The sequence below is a fragment of the Oreochromis aureus genome, linkage group 7, assembly GCF_013358895.1.
Source record: "Oreochromis aureus strain Israel breed Guangdong linkage group 7, ZZ_aureus, whole genome shotgun sequence".
Lineage (NCBI taxonomy): Eukaryota > Metazoa > Chordata > Actinopteri > Cichliformes > Cichlidae > Oreochromis > Oreochromis aureus.
The window spans coordinates 27,792,781-27,815,496 of record NC_052948.1 but is presented as its reverse complement, the minus strand read 5'-3'; the positions used below and the strand labels follow the sequence as shown (position 1 = coordinate 27,815,496).

The following is a 22,716-nucleotide window of genomic DNA, read 5'->3' as shown; positions in this document are numbered from 1 at the left end:
TCGGTCTGAGAAACACGAGCAGCATAAAGTAAACCCAGCATACAGTCCGAAGCTTCGCCTCCAGCTTCACTAACAACATCATCGTGTCAGAGATCAGAGCCGGTTCTCTGAGATGATCAGCTGATGCTGTTGTTTCTGTCGGTCAGATCCCGCTGTGAGCTCATCCTCAGTCTGTTTTTAGGCATCGAAGGGCAGTATTAAAAATAGCAGCGAGTGTAGTAAAGCCGTCACAGGCCGATGTTCCTGCTTCATTCACTGCTGCCACAGTGACCGGGGAACAGTGTTTGTAGGAGGCTAGGCGACCTGATTTCAGGGATATTCTTCACTAATTATACTCATCCCCCCGCGGGAACATGTTTCCATACAGTCAGGTCGCTCTTCATCTCAGCTCCACTTTGTTCAGCTAATTGTGGTGCGTCGTTTACTCCGAGGAGTAACCTCAAACTATACCACGTCCCGAGGGAGGCGCGGCTTATTGTTTGATTGGCATCCTTTCACATAAATATGTGGATGCTAACCGAGCATCAAAGTCACACTTCAAGCTGAAGAAGGAGAGGAGTGCAGAAGAGGTGAGGAAGAGCGTTTAGAGGTGAGTAAGAGCTGGAACTTTCAAAGGCAGATAATGTGTCAGTGAAACAATCCTGTGATGTTTCTCAGAAACTTTTTCATCCACCTGGGCTTTACCTGAAAGTGTGTCACAGGGCTAACAGTGTTATTATGGGAGGATCATTATCTCACCCGCCCCCCTCCTCTGGATGCCCCCTCCTGTCTTTTCTGGTTGCAGTCGAGCTCTGGTTCCCACACTGAGGAGCTTCATCGCTCAGACTCTCTGTCCCTCTGCTGCTTTCTCTCCCTGCCGGGTCAACCTCAGCGTCTGAAGGGCCAACGCCACAACCAACAGGTAGGTGAAGAGCAGCATCTATCTCTGATTTGGATCGAAACACCTGAATCTAAGCCATCATAGATGGTAACCCTACCCTAACCTTTCCTCATGCGATGGTAAACTTTTTCAATTTCAGCTAGAATAATTAATTTGTTTGCTCTATAATTGCCAAAAATGTAATTAAAAAACGAGATGCATTATTATCTCCCGGGGTTAGGGTTGGGGATGGTCATCACTGACGATAACGTAGACCTCAGAGAGGAAAGAGATAATGAAATACAGAATGGTAATAGAAATACTTCAGAGGGCCAAGTCACCCTAACTTTGGAGCAAAAAAAGTACTTGGGTCTAGGAAAAATATGTCTTTTATGTCTGATAGAGTTATGTTTTCTGTCATCGGATTTTGAAGCCTTGGGAGAACAGTTAGGGATTTAGATTATCATCAGTGATGAATACTGCCTTGATGACTCTGCGGACATGGCGGCTGGAGTCTCAGTGCCGCTTATCTGATGTTTGATGTCCATTGCCTGGGATGAATTGTACTGTAAATTCTCCAAAGATGAGTTTGTGGTCCCAAAGGGGGAGGTCCACATAGACCCTCACACTCACGATCAGATGACAACATTTACGTCACTCGTACCCAAGCAAGATCACAGACTGAGCCTTTTGACGTGACGGGGTTCCCCTCTCAGCACTTATCAGGTCATAGGTGTCCCGTCTCAGGTTGGGGCAGTTTGTGTTTCAGCCACATGCTGTGGCACAGGCACAGTTTCAGAAATTAGATCATGTTACCTTTCAGATGAAATCTCACACATTTATTGGGACCTTGCATTTTTTTTATGTTAAAAGATATTTAGTTGTTTCAAAGTAGGGAAATAATTATATGAAATGGGCTGGATATTAAACAAACCCAAGTCTTAACATAAACAGGCTACTGGTGAACTGCAGGGTTGATTTGTCCATATTTTACAATATTTTGTTGAAAGTAAGAAGGATTTTCAAGTCTGGTCTTACTTTGAACAAGTGGACAGTTGGTTGGCGTAATGTTAACACTGGAGACAGGTGTATTTAACCCAAACTGTCACCTTCTCATAAAACCGACCAAACAGGAAGTGAAAATAAAACTAAGTGGTGACAAAACTGCAGAAATGGAGCAGTCTGTGACACAACGACGTGACCACAACCTCTTTGTGCAGACTTTCTTGTTTTTTTACAGCAGGATAGTTTACTCTTAGTGTCGAATACTCGTCTGTATCTCAAAGACAGACTGCTTCATCTCTTTGAGTTTCAGTGGAAATATCTCCAAACAGAATAATAATGGGACAGGAGTTAGAATAATACTGCTAAAGTAATAGCGATGGTTTGGCCATGTGTGTCGAATGGATGTGAGCCGCCTACCACACCAACTCCTCTGGCGTAAACGACCAACCCAGTGGAGAATCCAACGAACGGCACCGAAGAAAACGTGGCTAAAACAGCTCAAAGATGACATCAGAGATCGCAGAATGAATCTTGACGAGACCAGGACAATCACCAACAATCGCAATGCATGGAAACGAGCTGTGAAGGAAATTCGACAACCATTGGCACCCACAGCAGCGTATGGGCTTAGGAGTTGATCCAGGCCTAACACCAGCTAGGGATCAGGGAGAGGAAGAAGAAGATGGTTACATGCAATGTTCCCTCTAATTTTTCACGTGTCTGAGCGAACACACAAACTCCCTGAGCGATCCCTTGGACCACTGTGAGCGACATCAGACGTGTGCACTGTGGTCGCGCCAGCATCTAATCCATCCAAGTTACATGGTTTATTAAAATAATCAAATTACAGCATTTACATTTATGTTAGACTACTTTTAATTAACTGCTTTAGCCCACTTACAATGAAAATGTAAAAAAAATCTAGTCATTGACCTGTGTAGTATGTTAACACTATTGGAAGTAAAAATAACTTAAACTCCAATTTTGAAAACACAACTTTCTTTCTTTTTTAAAAAAAGCTCTGACTTGTATTATGAGTCTGTGGTCTGGGAGAGAGTATATAATGACCAATGCTGGGCAATTAATTATATAGTTACTTCTTCAAAAAAGTAACTCAGTTTGGCAAACAACAAAGATTTTTGCAGCTATTTTTTTTAAAATGCAGCCAAGGCATGTGCGAGTGAATGTGAGTGTGAATGGTTGTCTGTCCCTGTGTGTTGGCCCTGCGACAGACTGGCGACCTGTCCAGGGTGTACCCCGCCTCTCGCCCTATGACAGCTGGGATAGGCTCCAGCGCCCCCCGCGACCCTGAAAAGGATAAGCGGAAGCGAATGGATGGATGGATGGATTTCAAACTATTTACTATTTTTCAAACTAACAGCTGATTGTTCAATCAGCTGTTCTGCATCAAATCTGATGCCACACAAATCATTTGTGCCACTCCAAAAAATAATTTCTGTCCACTATGAGATAAAGGAGAACAACAGCCTGATACCTGCAGGCCTGACAACAGGAGATGTATCACTCCTGTAACACCTGTAACATTCAGTACTCGCCTCATTGTTCTGACACACAACAAAACTACACTACACACTAACTTCACAAGATTTGCGCTTAACGTCGCAAATCTCTCACATATCAAAGCACCGCCGTCACTCCTAAAACTTCCCCCCGTTTCTTAACAACTAGATGCCACGTTGCCATATCATTTTTTGATTGGTCGACATGGTACTTTTTTGGACGAATAGGAAAGGGAGAGGGGGGTGGAGTTTGTTTTTGCTCACTGGCGGAGAGTGCTTTCAGCCTTTTTTCTTATAAAACGCCGTTTTTACCGTTTCTTCCGGCAGTAAATATAAACAACGACAGTATTCAGGAAGAAAACCAATCATTGCATATTTTTTTATCACAACTCTGGTTTTACGTGGCCTATCAACACAATTTAAAAACTGGTATAAAGTCCACACATTTTCCGTCAATTGTTCCGTCTGTCCTGCTCACATCTCCAATGGTTGTACAAGTTGTCATTAACGTGGCTTCACTCCACATCAGCCACGCTGCTTTGCCAGCTAAAAAACCGGTGTCGGCACATAAGGACGCTGTCATACCCTGTCAGCGACGTTGATTAGCTGCGTATATACAAATGTAAATCGCATTATTGGCTGGACTTACGGGAGCAGCCAGTCACTCACTGACTAACACTGCAAAACAGAATTGTTAAAGTATTAATTTTAATTTCAATTCAGGTTAATTTTTTTTTTGTGCGCAACACAGATTTTCTGTGCGCAGAGACCGTGCCAGCAGTGCGCAATTGCGCACGTGCGCAGCTTAGAGGGAACATTGGTTACATGGTTAATGTTTGGGGTTTTTTTTTATTGTTTTTTTGTTTTGTTTTTAAGATCTTAACTACAGTTTGAACGTAAAGAGGGCCGAGCAGCTTCACAAAGACACTGGTACATCTGGGGTGGGGAGTACTCTGTTCAGGTTTGCTGTCATTTAGTTGAACTAAGTTCTTGGATTTCAGTGTCATCATCAAAAAGAGTGAGACTGAATACTGAGTTTCTGAAAGACAGATCCTGTCACAAAGCGGCTGGAGGCCGAGCACCAAAAATCAAACCCACGTGCAGGAAACCCAAGGCGGAGGCAGAGTAAAGGGTTTAACAAAGGTTTATTGACTAACACCAAAATGACGTTCACGTTAGTACTTGATTTAAGGCTTGATATATGGGGCGTGAGGGTCTTGGCCAGGGGAGAGGGATAAGCAAGGGGACAGGTCCAAGAGAGCAATGGCAGCTGCTGGTGATTAGGTACGTACTGGAAGAGAGGAGAGCAGTGTTAGAGCGGTAGCCAATGAGGAGTTCTGGAGAGAGTGGAAGCTATGAAAATCTCCGTCTTACTGTGCAGGTGGGAGATGGAAGCGTTGAGGGAGAGGTGGTGCGGTCCAGTAGAGCACTTGAGATTCATGAACATGAGGCCTGGTTACCAACATAGGGTAGTTGACAAACTGGCGAGGAAGCAGTGTCAGCAAGCAGCTTAAATCTCCAACCTGATTGCCTCAATCAGCTTCAGGTGAGGGAGGCTGTAGGCCCTGCCCATGGGTGGATACCAGGGAGGTCCAGACCTTCAATGGAATTTTACAGCCACACACCCAGACCATGACAGATCCAGTGGGTAACATGTATAGTGAAAATATAAGAAGGTGGATCCTTGACGGATGCCTCAGTAATGAACCAGTGCTTCAGTACTGGTGAGTTCTGAAACCATCTACATTCACAAACCTAGTAACATCATGCTTCCATTTTTCATATTTTCAGCAGGATGCAGCGCATCAGGGAAAGCATTCACATTCGCACCATGAAGGCCAAGAGAAAAGTGGAGGAGATCTCTAAAGAGGACGTCCAGGCCTTCCTGAAGAAGAACTCCTTTGTGCTCTTCACAGTTGGAGCAGTTATTGTAGGTATGTACACCCGCTGCGAAACAGAGACATCTCTTCAGTTTTGTAGTTGTTAATAGGAACGTGCTTTGACTGCAGGAATCGTTCTCGGATTCGCGCTGCGCCCCTACAAAATGACCTATCGAGAAGTGAAGTACTTCTCCTTCCCTGGAGAGCTGCTGATGAGGATGCTGCAGATGTTGGTCCTGCCTTTGCTGATTTCCAGTCTAATAACAGGTACAGTGCACAGCTCAGTGGTCATCCTCCAAGTTTGGAAAAGAAATGGTGACCAACCAGTCAGAAAAGTGGTTTGTAACTGTGATGGCGACAACTGCTGTAAGCTGTCATCAGCTACGTTCACCTTTAACCTTAGTATGATTTGTTATTAAGCTGTTTCCTTAAAACCTCTTAACATTATCAGCAAACCGTCAGGACTTTGGCTGAGAAGATGTTACCTCTAAATTAGGCCTAAACTCTTTGTTGGTTTTACTAAGCTCCCTCTGGGTTTTCACACCATGAAAAGATCAGCAGTGTCCCAGCTGAGCTGATGGAGGTGGTTCACAGGGAGGTCGTCCCTACAAACTAATACTCACTGAGAGTCAGCCTTCAGCCCGGTCTGGTGATGAAGAGGTTCCCACTGATTCGCTAACAAAAGAGGCAAAATTGAACTTTTTTTTCTGCTGTAACCAAGCATCGACCTCCAGGGCTGAAATATGTAACTGAATTCTAAGTCAGTCATTACCATTAACCATTAACACTAAAATAAGTCATCCCTCTCCTCTCTCACTAAATACCTGTTTTTCTCTGACAGGATTTGTTTTTTAAACCATCAAATGTTCATCCATTAAACTCACATGTTGTTAGACGATTAATTCATAATCCTACTATGATCCGGAAAAACTGTGTTAATGATCAAACATATCCCGCCCTCTTTCCATCAGGAATGGCAGCTTTGGACAGCAAAGCCTCAGGAAAGATGGGCATGAGAGCCGTGATTTACTACATGACCACAACCATTATCGCAGTGTTCATCGGTATCATCATCGTGCTCATCATCCACCCGGGAAAAGGCTCTAAAGATGAGTTTGGGAAGCAGCAGACCATCGAGCAAGTCAGTCCCGCCGATGCCTTCCTGGACCTGATCAGGTAGCTACAACAGTGATGCTGTCACAGTTTTAACTGAAGTTAGTCCATGCTGTCTCAGAATGACCTGTTTTCTCATTTCAGAAATATGTTCCCACCAAACTTGGTCCAAGCCTGCACGCAACAGGTGAGCTTTATCTTTTATACCTTGTAAACTAGCTCCTGCAGCTTTTATCACTGGAACAGAAATGTTGGCATGTTAATCTCTCCACCTGGATCATAGATCATTTATTCCAACTACATGTTGGCGTGTTCAGAGTGCTTGGATATTTCAGGTGAACGAAGCTCGGTCTTTAAGCACTGATGAAACTTGACATGCTACTAGTCTTTTTAACCTGATGTCACCCTGAAGCTCTCACTGGCTCTGAAAGTTTCCTTCCTGCCAACTCCAGCTCACTGAACGATTACAGCTCCAAGAATCTTTCAGCATGAACCCGACATGAACCCAAAATGAACCCACAGCTCGCTCCTTTTCACCTCTCTCCTCTCACCTCTTCTTCACCCTCTCATTCACATAGAGATGCTGAGGTGCAGAGGTTTACCTCGCACTGGTTTCCAGGAGACAACAGAACAGCTCCAAACATGTCAAACTCAGAGCTTCGTCTGACAAAATCAGCAGACACAGAAATGAGACGATGGCTGTGCTGTGATTTCAGCTCCATTCACATGAATGTCTCACTTTACACAGCCTCCTGACCGGGCCATCAGACCTGAGCTGCTGTACACTGCAGTTAGATCCAGCCTGAACATTAAAGTGACGTACACTTTTAAGTGAAAGCACTGAAGATGACTTTACCAGCAGTCCAAAAAACACTTAGCTTTGTTTAAAAAGTTTCATTTAAATAATTGACATTTACATTCATGAGAAAAGTTAAAGAACTCTTCTTGCTCTTCTTCACCACTCTCACGCTGGCTAATGGCGCCATACGACAAAAGTGACGTCACATCCACTGATGAAGCTCCTGGTTTACTGTTGTTTCTGCAGGTCGTGCACCTCTCGATTTTTGTAACCTGGCATGTTTTGCTGCTGCTGAAACAGCGGGGTTGAAGACACGAGTGTACGATCATGTTTTAATGATCCATCAGTGAGAGACTCAGAGATTCATAGATTTTACAGAGAGAGACAACAGTTTGGAAAGATGAGACTTTTTCTGGTTGCAAAAAGTTTCCAAATTAAAGTTGTGCAGATGTTGACAGTGGAGAGGTTTTTGTATAAGAGCTGGTCTTGTAAGAGGAAACTGATGAGAAATTAAAGCTTAACAGGGACACTCAAACTGGAGTCCATTTTTAATCCTGATATGAGATAAAGAAGCATTCAGGGGCAGATTTTTCCCTCTAAAAACTAAAACTCTCTAAACACGGGTGCACATTAACCAAATCCAAACCCCAGAGAGTTTACTGGTGATGGTGAAGAAGGACTTTGAATAGAAATTATAAGTCTTACAGATTTAATTTTTTTGCGCTCTTCTAGTATTACTTCCTGAATAACTGAAGGACATTTTCCTGAAACCTGATTGTTTGTGTGGAAGGTTTAACCTTTTTAACAGCAAATATGTTTGGAACGTTATCTCCTGGTCTCCTGGAAAAAACGGTCATGGTTTGATGGCTAAGTCTGAGCTGTAGACAGGCTGATGTTGATGCTGTTTAGACAGAGAACAGCAATCAGTTCAAATGGTTTCTCAAGAAATATTGATCAGATTTTCGCCAAGAAGAAATGAAATGCATCTGTTTTTGGTTACTTAATGATGGTGGACAGATGCCGAGACAATGTCAGAGTAATATTTCTGAGCCTGTTTTTAAAACAATATAAACACTTTTAAGCCATTTACATCTAAACTCTCATTTCTTGCGTGCTGAACTTTTACAGCTAATCTTGATACCTCATGATGTCAGCAGGTCTGTCCCTGTACAACTCCTCCATCTAATGCACAGTACACACTGCAATAGTTACACCTTTTTGCACATGCTCTACAGTAAAATAACAAATGACAACGTTTCACAGGATAGAATTAAATGTCAATCATATGTATATCACCTCTGTAATATTCTTGATATTTAAATTGAACTATTTGTATCTATATTACAGCTATTACTTATACTTGTAAACTTTTTAATATATTGTATTATTTCATTAGTTTAGTCTGTTACTGTTATTGTCTTGGAGCAACTGTAACCCATATAATTTCCTTAGGGATTATTAAGGTATTCTCATTCTGATTCTGAAGCAAGCCGTGAAGGGTGAGGTCAGGAGTTTGAGTTTGTCCTGATGAACTTTTCTCAATCCATGATGAATCCTTAGGGAACGAAATAAAAACTCCATAAGTGAAGTTTGAGAAGGTCATCTGTTCCGCTCGTCTAACCTTATTCCTTTAATTCTCCCATTCTCCAGTTCAAAACCAAATATGGAAAACGAACAGTTCATGTGACGGTGACTGTGAATGACACCCTCTTTAACTCAACCAACGGCACCCAGGAGACCATGGAGATCACAAGAGAGGAAGTCATCCCGGTGCCAGGTCAAGTGAACGGGGTCAATGCTCTCGGGCTGGTGGTCTTTTCCATGTGCTTTGGTCTAATCATTGGCAACATGAAAGAGCAGGGCCAGCTCCTGCGGGATTTTTTTGACAGCCTGAACGAAGCCATCATGCGCCTGGTCGCCATCATTATGTGGTAAAACATCTGAGATTTCACTGGGAAATGTTTTGAATAAAAAGCAGTTCCCTGTCCACCATGAAAAAAGTCCACCATGAAAGTTATCTGCAGTAACGCACCACTCTTCAATTCTTCTCAGGTATGCTCCCATTGGCATCTTGTTCCTGATTGCAGGAAAGATTGTGGAGATGGACGATCTGACCCAGATGGGTGGCCAGCTGGGCATGTATACCATCACGGTGATCATCGGCTTGATGATCCATGCTGTTCTTATTCTGCCCACTCTTTATTTTGTCATTACTCGCCAGAACCCCTTCATCTTCATCGCAGGGCTCCTGCAAGCTTTGGTAACGGCTCTGGGGACCTCCTCCAGGTGAGCAACTTCTACCAAACTTCAACAAATGGAAGTTTTGGTGTTTTCTATTGACCAGAAACACCAAAACACACCAATTTTCTTTTTGTTCATTAAATATACTTTTGCCAGAGAAGATGAGCCAAGTTACTCAAAAGACAGAAATATTTGACCTTAACTGGTGCATTCTAGTTGCGGTCATTGTTGTAAATAGTTGTAGCTGTAGATGTAGATGTAATGGTTGATGTAAGTTGCGTTGGTTGGTTTTGTTGTCTAATGAGTGAGCCAAATGTGGCTGAAACTTAAAAAACTACAACTAAGATGGTCCAGTTTATATGGACTTCAGGCGCATGTAAACTGGATCGTTTGGGTGAGACTCATCTTAAATAATTTCTTTCAATCAAACATTAGTTTTCAGGCTTTAACTTTGTCAAGGTTTGTTCATGTTTGAGGTTACTTACTAAAAAAAAAAAGTATACTATACTCGTAAATATACATTGATTAGTCTTTAATTAGATTTTCCGACAAACTGATCCGTTCTCATAAACTTAAGATTCATCTGTTACATAGGAGCGGGCAACGGTTTGTGGAAGCTGCCATGTTCCCCCACCATATATGAATACATTGGCAGGGAAGGACATCTCCCTTCTGAATAACTGGGTTTTGTGGATGTGGCTATTAGATATGTGATCTTTCCATCTCCAGACAGCTGAAAATGAGCCAGCTAAACAAAAAGAGCTGGTTCTAACATAATGCTAGCTAATGTTAGGATCAAATGTACTAAAAATGACACTTTCCCTCTAATAAACAGTTTGATTACATTCTCTGATTATAGAAGAGTTTATTTACCTAGAGTCAGTGTGCAATAAGTTTAAATCTACTGCAAAATCTGTTTCACTAACAGCAGCTAAAAGCAGTTAACAGAAGCTAACAGTCACTAACAGCAGCTAACATTAGCATATCCAAAGCAACTTATCTCAGTATGGCTGTCATTGTTCAGAGGTGATTTAGTTGAATAGTTGGTTAACTGGTTGTAGGTGGTTGGTTGCAGTTTTCAGTTTAATTGACATGTCTGAGTGTTGCTGTAGGGTGTGTTGGTGATGTTCAGTTGCAGTGGTTAGGGTAATGTCAGCAGTTGTTTTGCTGCTGTAGTTGCATTAAATGGTTTAGTTCCAGGAGCAGTACGTAGTTGCAGCTGTTGTCATAGATATATGAGCTGATTATTCTTCTGTGAAAACCTCTTTCTAAAACATGATCTTATTCTTCTCGTTGACATGTTCCGTTATTTTTACCACATTTATTGTTTCAACTAGAGATGTCTGTAAATGAGGCGTGATAAATGAACCCGCTCTCGGTGCTAAGCGCTATGATAGTGTGTCTGAAACACTTTTCTCTGTTTCTGTGGATGCTTTAAAATCCTCCTCTCTGCTGTCTTGCAGCTCGGCCACGCTGCCAGTCACCTTTAAATGTCTGGAGGAAAACAACAGAATCGATAAGCGGATCACTCGCTTCGTGCTGCCCGTGGGCGCCACCATCAACATGGACGGAACCGCTCTGTATGAAGCATTGGCAGCCATCTTTATTGCTCAGGTCAACAACATGGAGATGAACTTCGGACAGATTATCACCATCAGGTAACTAAAGTCCTAACAGGCGTCTTCATACTCAAACTCTGTGGATTTATCTCTCTCTCTCCTTCTGAAAGTATCACAGCAACTGCAGCCAGTATTGGTGCTGCCGGCATCCCTCAGGCAGGTCTGGTTACCATGGTGATTGTGCTGACCTCTGTCGGACTTCCCACTGATGACATCACTCTCATCATTGCAGTTGATTGGTTCCTGTAAGTACCTTCTTGTTGGCAATCACTGTTGGCAGACCAGCTCACTCATCATGCAAATGTAAGCAACAAGAACTTCACAAGTGCTGATCTTCATCAGCACTTTGTTGTCTTTGTCTTCATCGCTGGTGGGTTCACTGTTTTAGTGCTTAAAGGACCTCCGCTGTGCTGGTTAGACTCTGATTTATCCCACAGATTCCAGTTTGAACAGAGAGTCATGGAGTTTCACAGGGCTCTGTACTCGGACCATTACACATGCTTCGCCAAGACCAGCGCCTTTAAACATAAGGCCACTGGATGGCTTTGGAAAACGTGAAGGAAAGCATAGGTTTTGGACTTTTAACAGTATTTTCATATGTTTTACAAGTTTCACAGCCTTTCCTACTGATATGGCCATTCATACTAGACCAAAGTATCTAAGTAAGAGATAAACATTATCAGAAAAAATCTTGTTTTTCACCATCTACAATAGAAATTTCAAATTTATATTCAATTCAATCGTATTCATATCATGCAAAATCACAGCAGTTGCCTCAAGGTGTTTATCAATCAATCAATCAATCAATCTTTATTTATAAAGCACTTTTCATACAAAAAAACTGTAGCACAGTGCTTTACATGGTTAAAAGCATCCCACCCTCCCACTCATTCCCCACTCATTATGGTGGGTCCAAGGTAATAAAGACAGAAAGAAAGAAACTAAGAAAAACGTTCTATTTGATCATTACAGCTCACTCTGGGCATGAGCTAACAGAACCTTCTCTGTTGTTTTACACATTTATTTCTTACATTTTAAACTGCAAAGGACATTCTGACATATTTCTTTCATTTTCTACAGCCACTTTTATTTATCATGCAGAAAAGCAGAAAAGCTGAGACATCCTGTTAAACTTACACTTCTTTTTCTTATACTAAAATATTTCAGGGATTAAACACGCAGGTAAACCTCTTCACACTGACAGAAAAGCATTAGAGTTTCACCGGTGTGATCCACTTAAAATCAAAGTGATCCATCAAGTAAAATGAGTTAGACATCCTTGCAGTAGACGACATTAGAAAACATTGCATACACATACATTCAATAAAGCTACTGTTTAATACGTTTAATATATGCATGGAGTTGATTTGTGTGTCACATTCACATATTTACAGCTTTTGTATTTTGTGCAAAATGGTTCCGACTACAGTCAGAACTGAACTGCATGAAAGTAGAGGATGGGCAATGCAGACACTGAGGCTGCTTTAAATTGTTTTCAATCATGCTTCTTTATGTTTATTGTCACACTTACTGGGAAGCTTTACTGCACCCATGCTAACAGACCATGTGCAGCGCTGTGGCTCAGTGGTTAGTGCTACTACCTCACTGTAAGAGGGTTCAAACACTGGAAGGCCTCTTCTGTTTTCTCCTGCCACTGAAAATCCACTTCAAATGGATTTTCAAAAAGTTCACACTTTCTCTCTCTCTGGCTTCAACACAAGCCTCAAAATAGGTTCTTAATCTCAAGAGATTCACTTCATGATACTAAATAAAGTTTTTTTTTAAAAATCCCATAAATCTGATTCTGTTAATATGCGTTTTGTCCCCCTCTGAAAACACAATGTTCAAATGAAAAAGATCAGCTTTGTGGGATTTCAGTACCTGGATGATTGGATCCACTGGGAGGTTATTGTTGTTGTTACCTTAACAATAACATTATTTCACCACTCTGTAATCAGCAGCTTTCCAGAACCTTCGCTTTTGAAAACATTCTTTTTCGGCACTAATGTGAAAGGAGCCTGATCGAGTATAAACGCTGTTGTGTAAAGTACCCGTACATGAATCATCTCTCATTTAAAGGTCAAATACAGCTCCATGTCTACAACCACCTAGTGACACATTTTTCCCGCTCCCATGAGTCTCGCTCCACATCTTCCCTTTTGTATTAAATATTTTTGCAGAGAGTTTTAACATAGAAACATAATTAGGTTTCCCAAATTAATCGTTTCAATTAGAATACCCTTCCCTGAAATTACTCAGCTAACTGGGGTAATAAGAAAAAACTCTGCTCTAACTAGGATGCTTCAGGAGGACTTTCCACCTGGAACAGAAGGAAGTGAAGAGTCTGATATTCCAATGCTGCTTAGTTATCCTGGTTTATGTCACAAAGTCCGAATATCCATCGTCTATCCATTCATCTGTCCATCCATCCATCTATTCAATTCAATTTAATTCAATTCAGTTCAATTCTGTTTTTTACAGCACCAAATCACAACAGCTGCCTCAAGGCTCTTTATATTGCATTACTATTATTAGTAGCAGTAGTATAGTATTTTACAATAATACAAAGAAAACAGAGAAAACAATCATATGACACCCTATGAGAAAGCCCTTTGGTGACAATGGGAAGGAAAAGTTTGAACTTAACCAGCAGAACCAGGCTCAGGGAGGGGTGGCCATCTTCCACCACCGTTTGGGGTGAGGGGAGGAAGACAGGACAAGGACATGCTGTGGAAGAGAGCCAGAGAGTAAAAACAAGTATGATTCAATGCAGAGAGGTTGTTGGGTCTGTGTTCCCACAAGCTAGTTCTAGAGACTTATTCATCATGAAAGAAAACAAGACAGTCAGCGATCGATCGATTACTTGCGCAAGGGAGGCCTGCCTGTGTCCACCACGAAAATGACCCCGACGATGGCCCCCTCTCGCTGCCTTTTATTGAGAGACAGTTCACACAAAACACAGCAAAGCAACGCCTACATGGTTCTAAGGCATTGTATGTATATGTGTGAACTTCTGTATGTAAGTAAGAATGTGTGTGTGTGTGTGTGTGTGTGTGTGTGTGTGTGTGTGTGTGTGTGTGTGTGTGTGTGTGTGTGTGTGTGTGTGTGTGTGTGTGTGTGTGTGTGTGTGTGTGTGTGTGTGTGTGTGTGTGTGTGAGTGAGTGAGAGACCTCCTGCTGGGCAGGAAGCTTACATCAAAAAGACCTTCACAAGGATGTTGGCTGTAATAAAAGACTACAGCCCCCCACCCAGAACCTCGAGAATCTGGGGAGGGGGACGGTGAAATTCCTTTTGTAGAGATGGTAAGCATAAAAATGACAAACATTTAACAATTCACTCTAACAGAGGTCTATTAACATGTGGTGCGTAAAGAAGAAACACTCAGTGCATCATGGGAATCACCCAGCAGCCTACACCTATTGCAGCATAACTAAGGGAGGATTCAGGGTCACCTGATCCAGCCCTAACTATATGCTTTATCAAAAAGGAAAGTTTGAAGTCTAATCTTAAAAGTAGAGATGGTGTCTGTCTCCTGAATCCAAACTAGAACCTGGTTCCACAGAATAGGGGCCTGAAAACTGAAGGCTCTCCCTCCCATCCTACTTTTAAATACTCTAGGAACAACAAGCCTGCAGTGCGAGAGCGAAGTGCTCTAACGGGGTGACACAGTATTATAAGGTCGTTAAGATAAGATGGGGCCTGATTATTTAAGGCCTTGTATGTGAGGAGCAGGATTTTAAATTCTGGATTTAATAGGGAGCCAATGAAGGGAAGCCAAAACAGGAGAAATATGCTCTCTCTTTCTAGTCCCTGTCAGTACTCTTGCTGCAGCATTTTGGATTAACTGAAGACTTTTCAGGGAAGAGCGAATAACGAATTACAGTAGTCCAGCCTAGTAGTAATAAATGTGATAAATGCATTACGTAGTTTTTCCTGAGACAGGATATTTCTAATTTTAGAGATATTGCACAAATGGAAGAAAACAGCCCTACAAATTTCTTTAATATGTGCATTGAATGATATATCCTGGTCAAAAAGGATTCCAAGGTTCCTCACAGTGTTACTGGAGGCCAAGGTAATGCCATCCAGAGTAAGAATCTGGTTAGATACCATGTTTCTAAGATTTTCAGGGCCGAGTACAATAACCTCAGTTTTATCTGAATTTAAGCAGAACATTAGAGGTCATCCAGGTCTTTATGTCTTTAAGACATTCCTGCAGTTTAACTAATTGCTCTCTCTTTCTGTGTGTGTTATCTGGCTTCATGGATAGATACAATTGGGTGTCATCTGCATATCAGTGAAAATATATACTATGCCATCTACTGATACTGCCTATGGGAAGCATGTATAATGTTAGCAGAATTGGTCCTAGCATGGAGCCATGTGGAACTCCATAATTAACCTTAGTGTGTGAAGAGGACTCTCCAATTACATGAACAAACTGGAGTCTATTAGATAGATATCATTTTATCTTTCTATCCAACCATCCATCCATCTGTTCATCCATCCATCCATTTTACCTGCTCACTGGTTCCAAGGAGACAAAGGAGATGTTTAATCGTAGGATGCTGCTGTGATCACAAAAAGACCAATACTGACAGAATCTATGAACAGCTTTTGATGATTTGTTATTGATTAGAAAACCAGTTTCTTCTTAGACATAAATGATCAGATATGCCCATATAGTCATCATTCTTCCTAAATTGTGGATTTTGTTGCTGTTACACATTAGAAACGCCTCCTCATCGGCCATTTTTAAACCTGTCTCCTCAGCCTGTCTGTCAACCCTGTTTGAGATGGCAATTTTATTGAGATTTTATTTTTTTTCACTCTTGTTTTTATTTTTGACTCACACTTTTAATTATGTGATATTTATTCTAATATAATTTCACCGCTATGTTCAGCTTTTTGGTCTGTGGTTGCTGTTTTAAACCCTAACCAGAAAATCAGCTGGCTCTCAGATCAACTGCTGTCCTCCGTGTTTTGCTGTTTGCAGCTTCAGATATTCATACATCTGTGTAATGAGAGCGTATGGAAGCCTGCAGGAAGCAGAAAGTTCAGAGAGGTGTGCGGGACGTTTGAAAGTAGGTCAATCCTTTCACGTGCTCTGCTCTGAAAGCTCACTGTAGACCTGTGATAAAGATTAAATCCACAAAGTTCCAGAAAGCTTAGTGTTTCCGAACACAAACGCATCCATTTCCAAACAGAAAATAAAAAGTTTATTCTGCTTTCAGCAGGCTTGCAGAACACAATTAGTGTTTAATAAATCTTGAGATTAATGAAGGTGTTTCTGTGGATCTTTTAAAGACTTCTTCCTTTGAATGGACAGTCTGAAAGGACACGTGCCTCGCCCTTGGTGTGTCTTTGCCCTCTGACCTCTGGTTTCTTATAGGGATCGTCTGCGCACTACCACCAATGTCCTGGGTGACTCGATTGGCGCTGGCATTGTCGAGTTCCTGTCCCGGCACGAGCTCCGCAGCAGAGATGTGGAGATGGGAAACTCAGTGCTGGAGGAGAAGGAGAGAAAGAAACCTTACAAACTCATCTCCCAGGACAGCGACTTCGAGAATGACAAACGCGGCCACAGCGAATCCAACATGTAGCTCCGAGGTCGGCAGGCGCGCATGCAGGGTTCCCGACTCCCAGAGCGGGGACCGGATCTACTGTCATGACTTCACATAGTGGCTTTGTTAACATTCCTTTACTGGTCCACCCCAGAGGCCAAAACCACATTATCCATCAGTGTGTCACATAGTTAGCTAGTGTCCGACTTGTGTTTGCTGCTCTAATTGCAGGCTGGGCGTCGGCCATAGGGCGTGCCCGATCAATAACCCCCAATAAAAGGAAGTGGGGGCAAAGCTCATCTGTTAAACTGAAAAATATAATCACACTCTGCAGTTTCAGTCACAGACTGTATAAAAAGATAGACACAGTCATCACTAGTTTGACTCTAAACACGACCTTCATTAATCTCACAATTTATTAAACACGACTCGGTAATAAACGATTCACTGAGGTCAAAGGTGAAGGAAGGAGGAGGGGCATTTCAACACATACATCTGTGAAACAAGAGTTGCCCCCTGTTGGTTGTTACCAAGAATGAAGTTCCAGTCTTTTACATACAGTCTGTGATTTTGACCTAAATTAAAATCCTAAACGAGTTTTGTTTCTTTATCTTCCTGACTTTAGCATGCTGATATTGTGATTATTATTATTATTTTATAGCTTAGTGATACCGCCTCATGCACACACCTAAACCTTTCCACTCTGTGTGTGAGTCAGTGAGACTCACTGAGGATTTTATAAAGTGCTAATGTACGTTAGACGTGACACATAAACGTGTTAACGTTAATGATTTCATCATAAAGCTGTGAACTGGTGTTTTGTTTATTCTGACGTCAGTGAAATAAACAGAGCAAATCACTTCCTGTCTGTCTCCTTTCATCTGAATATGGAATTTGAAATATTAAAGTCTGTGTGGTATGAAATACAAAGGCTGCTTTGTTTGCAGGCATGTCAAAGGAAGTGTGTCGTGCACATTGAGGGTTTTGGATCAATTTGCAAATCGGAGACACAAACTGACGATCATGAGGAAGCTCGTAACTAATCAGGACGAGCAGCCGGCAGCTATAACGATTATAAAAACATCCCACAAACCTTCATCTGTGGCATATTTTTGGCTTTCTGCTAAATGCTTCTTAACTGCTGCTGGGTGTGTTGTAAAGTGTTGTGTGGCCCTCGTTACACCGACTCTTATTATCATTAGAATAAAGCACTGTATGAATAAATATTTAAAACATTTGGCCTGAGGTCAGTATATAAACCCTCTCCTCGTTCCTGCTGCTCTCTGACTCTGATTGGTCACTTTCAAAATAAACTTCCTGTTTCCCCCTGCTGGCCATCAGAGAGGATGCAGGATCTGATTAAACTCCTGGATTAAAGCTCCGTCCATCCTTCAGAAGATAAGTCTGCAGTCCTTCAGTCACCAGCCCGAGTCTCGTAATAAATCCAAACTAACAGGGATGTTTCCCACTGGAGCTGCTGAGTGTGGACCTAAAGCCTGTATACAGAAGATGAACTGACCTCCCCTGACCTCCCCTCCCTAACGTCCAGCAGGAGGCAACTCTGAAATTTATGAGGTAATCAGCGCCCTGCTCAGGTAACCTATGGCCTCAGTAAGCTGTTTCTGGACTCAGTTGCTTCTTAAAGCCTGAAAAAACAGGAAGTTTCTTTTGAAAGCAGATCCCACCTGTGTCAGAGAGGAACAGGAAGTGCGGGTAGAATTTGGGGTGGGGCTACCTGTGATTGACAGGTTTGGTCTATAGCTTTTCATATACCTGTTTCCTGTGCTTCAACACACTGCAGCACGTCCACGCACAGAGCCTGGCCACTGCTCTGTCTCTGTTTTATTTACTCAGTCACAAATTCAGACTAAAAGTTAGTTTTACAGCTGTTTACGTTCATCTTGGATTGCAACTAGCCGCCATCATACTCTGAGTTGACTCTGGGTCAAAACTCAGTCGTGTGTGTGTGTGTGTGTGTGTGTGTGTGTGTGTGTGTGTGTGTGTGTGTGTGTGTGTGTGTGTGTGTGTGTGTGTGTGAACCATCGGCAGCTAAAGAATTAAACAACCCCTCAGCTTCTTCTTCTGTTCCTTCATTTCACCCTTTCTTGCTTGTACAGAACCACATCAACACAACAGAGAATCAGCTCAGCGATCAGCTGAGCACACCATCCGCTCCGGGCTCCCCGACCTGCACTCAATCTACAGCAGGTGGTGCTGGACCAAGGCCAGGAAGATCGTGAAGGACCTCAGCCATCCCACCAATGGACTGTTCTCTCTGTTGAGGTCAGGAAAGCGATTCCACTCCCTGAAGACCAACACAGAGAGACTGAGGAGAAGCTTCTTCCCGCAGGTGATACGGTCTCTCAATCACACCACCACATAGTACTGACCCACACATATGGTTTTTACACACACACTGGACATTCTGGACATTTGTTTACACTAGTGGCCACTGCACAACTACACTGCGTGGTCATCTAATCGAATCACTTTATCACTAAGTCACTTAAATAAATCACTTTAAGCATATTTACACTGCACAAGACACTTACACATGTGGATTGCACAACCCTGGACATTATATTTCTTCATTACCATTTAGTACTTGTACAGCTGCTGTTATTGTTCTATATTTCTTCATATATTCCTATACATTTCTATATTGTGTATTGTGTATTTTGTTGTACAGTTATTTTATTTTTAACTTTAATTTTTATATTTTATTTATTCTTTCCTAGTTAAATTCACCCTTCATTTTAATTTGTTGTTGTACAGTTATTTTATTTTTAACTTTAATTTTTATATTTTATTTTATTCCTTCCTAGTTAAATTTACCCTTCATTTTAATTTTCATATTTATTTCCTATCCTATTCATAGTCTTTTTTTCTTTAGGTCACGAGCAGTTGTCTAAGCATTTCACTGCATATCGTACTATGTATGTGACAAATAAAATTTGAATTTGAATTTGAATTTGAATTTGAGAGAATTAAAACCTCGTCATTTTATTAATCGTGAAACTTTAAAGACGTGAGCTTGTGTTCAGCACTCTGTTCATATATGATCTCATGATGTTCGTGTCTTTCATAACTCTGACTCCGGGTCATCGTGTTTGTGTGTGTTGTGGGGGGTGGGGGGGAATCACGCGCCTCAGTGAATGAAGTCTTTCAAGGTGCAAACAGATGAAACCGAGAGGTGGCGCCAGAGTGCCGCCGGACTGAAGCCATATAAGCTCAGGAGAAGAAGAATCATCATCATCAATCATCATCACCATAATGTCGTCCGCGGACCCTGCAAGTCTGGGCCGAGCGCTGTGCATCATCACCGGGGCCTCCAGGGGCTTCGGCCGGGCAGTGGCCCGGGAGCTGTCACGGCTGGTGACGCCGGGCTCCGGACTCGTGCTGGCGGCTCGCTCCGGTGAGGACCTCCGTGCTGTGCGGGAAGAGCTGGCCGCCTCAGAGGCGGGCCGAGCCGGGCTTAGGGTGGAGAGCGTAGTGGCTGACGTGGGTCGGACGGAGGGGCTGGAGGCAATTATCAGAGCCGCGAAAGACGCGCTTATCGAGCAGGTGGATCACGTGATGCTGGTCAACAACGCAGGTGAGGACAGGCTGCATGGAGTCACGTGTGTTTAGTGTGTGTTTGGCAGAAAGTCATCATCATCATCATCATTATAATTATTATTAGTAGTAGTAGTAGTATTAAACGGCTGTGCTGCTCGGTGATGACTGAAGAGGAGGCACCTGTAACGCCCTCACTTCGTCCAATCAGAGTACTCTGCACATGCGCAGCCTGTCTCGCTGCCTGTGGTAAATTAGCTTGGAAGAAAAAAAAAATCAGTTTTATAAATTAAATGTTTGTTTTTGGAAGTGAAGTTCTTCTTCTGTGGTCTGGGGTTTAGATGATCTGTATCTGTTTGTATTTAATATTTCATGAATGCTTTAAATGTGAGGGAATGGAATTCAAACCTCCAGTGAGGAGCCAAATTCAAGGAGGAGGACTGTGTGTGTGTGTTACTGGGCTATGATGGGATGGTGCATAAACAGGAAGTGATGATTACTGGATACTAAAGGGTGGAATGTTGGGGGGATTCTGTAAGATTTTGCTTCTTCCTAATCACTTTTTTGAACATGTCGTTATTGATTTTCTTTGCTTTTTTTTTTTTTTTCATTAACAAAAAATCCGAAATAATCCAAATGAATTTTAATGTTTCTGCTTCCTGATGTTTAAATGAATGAACTCTTTAAACCTCTGTGACTCATGCTGGTTTCACCTCTGACCTTCATGACCTCGCCCCCTCCAGCCTCTCTGGGTGATGTGTCACGCTTCGCTGTGAGTTTCAATGACCTCGCCGAGGTGGACTCGTACCTGTCGCTGAACGTGAGCTCCGCCTGGTGCCTCACCGCCCGGGTGCTGCAGGCATTCCCGCAGCGCCCAGGTCTGCGGCGCACCGTAGTGAACATCAGCTCACTCTGCGCCATCAAGCCTTTCCCATCCTGGGCGCTCTACTGCACCGGGAAGGCTGCCCGGGACATGATGTTCCAGGTGCTGGCGCTGGAGGAGCCGGACGTCCGGGTGCTCAGCTATTCACCAGGTGAGGCAGGGGGCGTGGCCTGCTGAGCTGGTTCGGTTTTCCTTGTAAAGACACGAAGCTCACTGAAGGCAAAATACTTCATATGTGAGTATGGAGGGCTGAAAGGGTCAAAATTCAAATCAAACTGAAGGATGTGAGGACACAGATGATGAATGTGGGGTTAATAAAATACTTCCATGGCTTTTAGCTGAATAGTAAAAAAATAAAATAAAATCAAGACTGTAAACAAAATAAAATGAATTCATTGTAAAAAAGGACAAAAGTAACATTTAAAAATAAATTTTAAATGTTTTTTAAATGTCTTTATTTTTGAAAGCGATTCAGTTTTGACCTCTCTGGCCTGCCATACCAGACCGAGCTGAAGAAATCTGTCATAATGAGTCATTAGCCATGCTGAGCAGTAACAGGCTTCATGCAGTCCATGACATCACTTCTTGTTTTGTGACCACCCCAGGACCGCTGGATACAGCCATGCAGGTGGAAGCTCGCTCCAGGTCAGCTGACCCCGGCATCAGGAAGTTGTTCAGCGACCAGTTCGCCGAAGGCAAGCTGATGAGCTGTGAGGCATCCTGCGCCAAGCTGATGAAGCTGCTGCTGGAGGACAGCTACACCTCCGGTGCTCACGTCGATGTCTACGACCTGTAGACTCAGAGCAGGTAGCACAGGTGCGTCCGGCTGCTCGGCTTCACTATAACCTGAGGTCAGGTGGAACATGTTAGTGCGGAGGTCAGAAAGAGCTTCAGTAAAACAGTGAAACGTTCAGAGAAGAAAATAAATATATTCTCATAGTTAGAAGATAAAGCTTATACAAAATTAAAATGTTGGGCTGAATAAACACTGTCACACTGCCCACCTGCTGGCTGCATCTGTGGTTTCTGAGCAAAATGTTCATTATTTATTTTTTATTTTTTTCCCCCTTTAGCCCACAGTTTCCTGATGACATCACCGTACATCGGCGCAGACTCTAACGTAAGCTCGGGTCGACCCACACACATTCCACAGACTGTATAAAAAGATGGCAACAGCATGTCCTCAGCAGAGGGCGCTGATATCTCATGCTGGTTCCCTGTGATGATGTCATCACATCTTGATTCCCGCGCTGTGTTGAAGCCGTTTTCAGGTGCCTTACTTGTTAAAGAGCTTTAAGTGGATCCGTTTGGTGTTCGTGCTGCTTGGTGCTTCTGACATGTAACTTCCTTTGTGATGAGGTCACTTTTGTAAACCTGATACTGGTCATGTTAGAAATAAATCTGAGAGAAGCTGTGTGGTTCTTTGTTTTTGTTTGTTTTCTTCCATAAATTACAAAATCTTTATTCAGACAGGGTCACACCAACAGGAAGTGATCAAAACCTGAGGTTAACAGCAGAGATGTAGCCCTGACCCCACCCACCTTCATGCTCATCTACAGCAGGTGAGTGCAGGTACTTATAACACGACCAAGAACAGGAATGGCTGCAGCTCGGGTGTTCTCCAGCACGTTCAGCAGTCCTCCACCTCCTCGTTCTCATTACAGGACGAAAAAGATGA

At 42.6% G+C, this 22,716-nt stretch overlaps 2 protein-coding genes across 4 annotated transcripts; both read left to right on the top strand.

Annotated features, from left to right (window-relative positions):
* The first annotated feature begins 532 nt into the window (after nt 1-532).
* On the top strand, nt 533-17,459 carry LOC116321786 (excitatory amino acid transporter 1-like). Of its 3 annotated transcripts, XM_031741741.2 has the most exons (11): nt 533-589; nt 785-901; nt 5,176-5,318; nt 5,394-5,531; nt 6,236-6,440; nt 6,522-6,564; nt 8,827-9,107; nt 9,229-9,462; nt 10,881-11,075; nt 11,147-11,281; nt 16,429-17,459. In XM_031741741.2, exons 3-11 carry the CDS (start codon nt 5,180-5,182, stop codon nt 16,637-16,639), a joined length of 1,581 nt encoding a protein of 526 aa, XP_031597601.1. In that variant the 5' UTR covers nt 533-589; nt 785-901; nt 5,176-5,179; the 3' UTR covers nt 16,640-17,459. The 3 variants fall into 3 exon arrangements, with proteins under 3 accessions (XP_031597601.1, XP_039470357.1, XP_039470358.1); XM_039614423.1 differs by lacking the exons at nt 533-589; nt 785-901 and adding an exon at nt 4,967-5,028; XM_039614424.1 differs by lacking the exons at nt 533-589; nt 785-901 and adding an exon at nt 5,050-5,108 and having other exon boundaries at nt 5,179-5,318.
* A 2,372-nt stretch (nt 17,460-19,831) lies between these two features.
* LOC116321316 (sepiapterin reductase) lies at nt 19,832-22,456 on the top strand. Its single transcript, XM_031741115.2, has 4 exons — nt 19,832-20,195; nt 20,899-21,189; nt 21,644-21,854; nt 22,112-22,456. Exons 1-3 carry the CDS (start codon nt 19,874-19,876, stop codon nt 21,832-21,834), a joined length of 804 nt encoding a protein of 267 aa, XP_031596975.1. The 5' UTR covers nt 19,832-19,873; the 3' UTR covers nt 21,835-21,854; nt 22,112-22,456.
* The last annotated feature ends 260 nt before the right edge of the window (nt 22,457-22,716 follow it).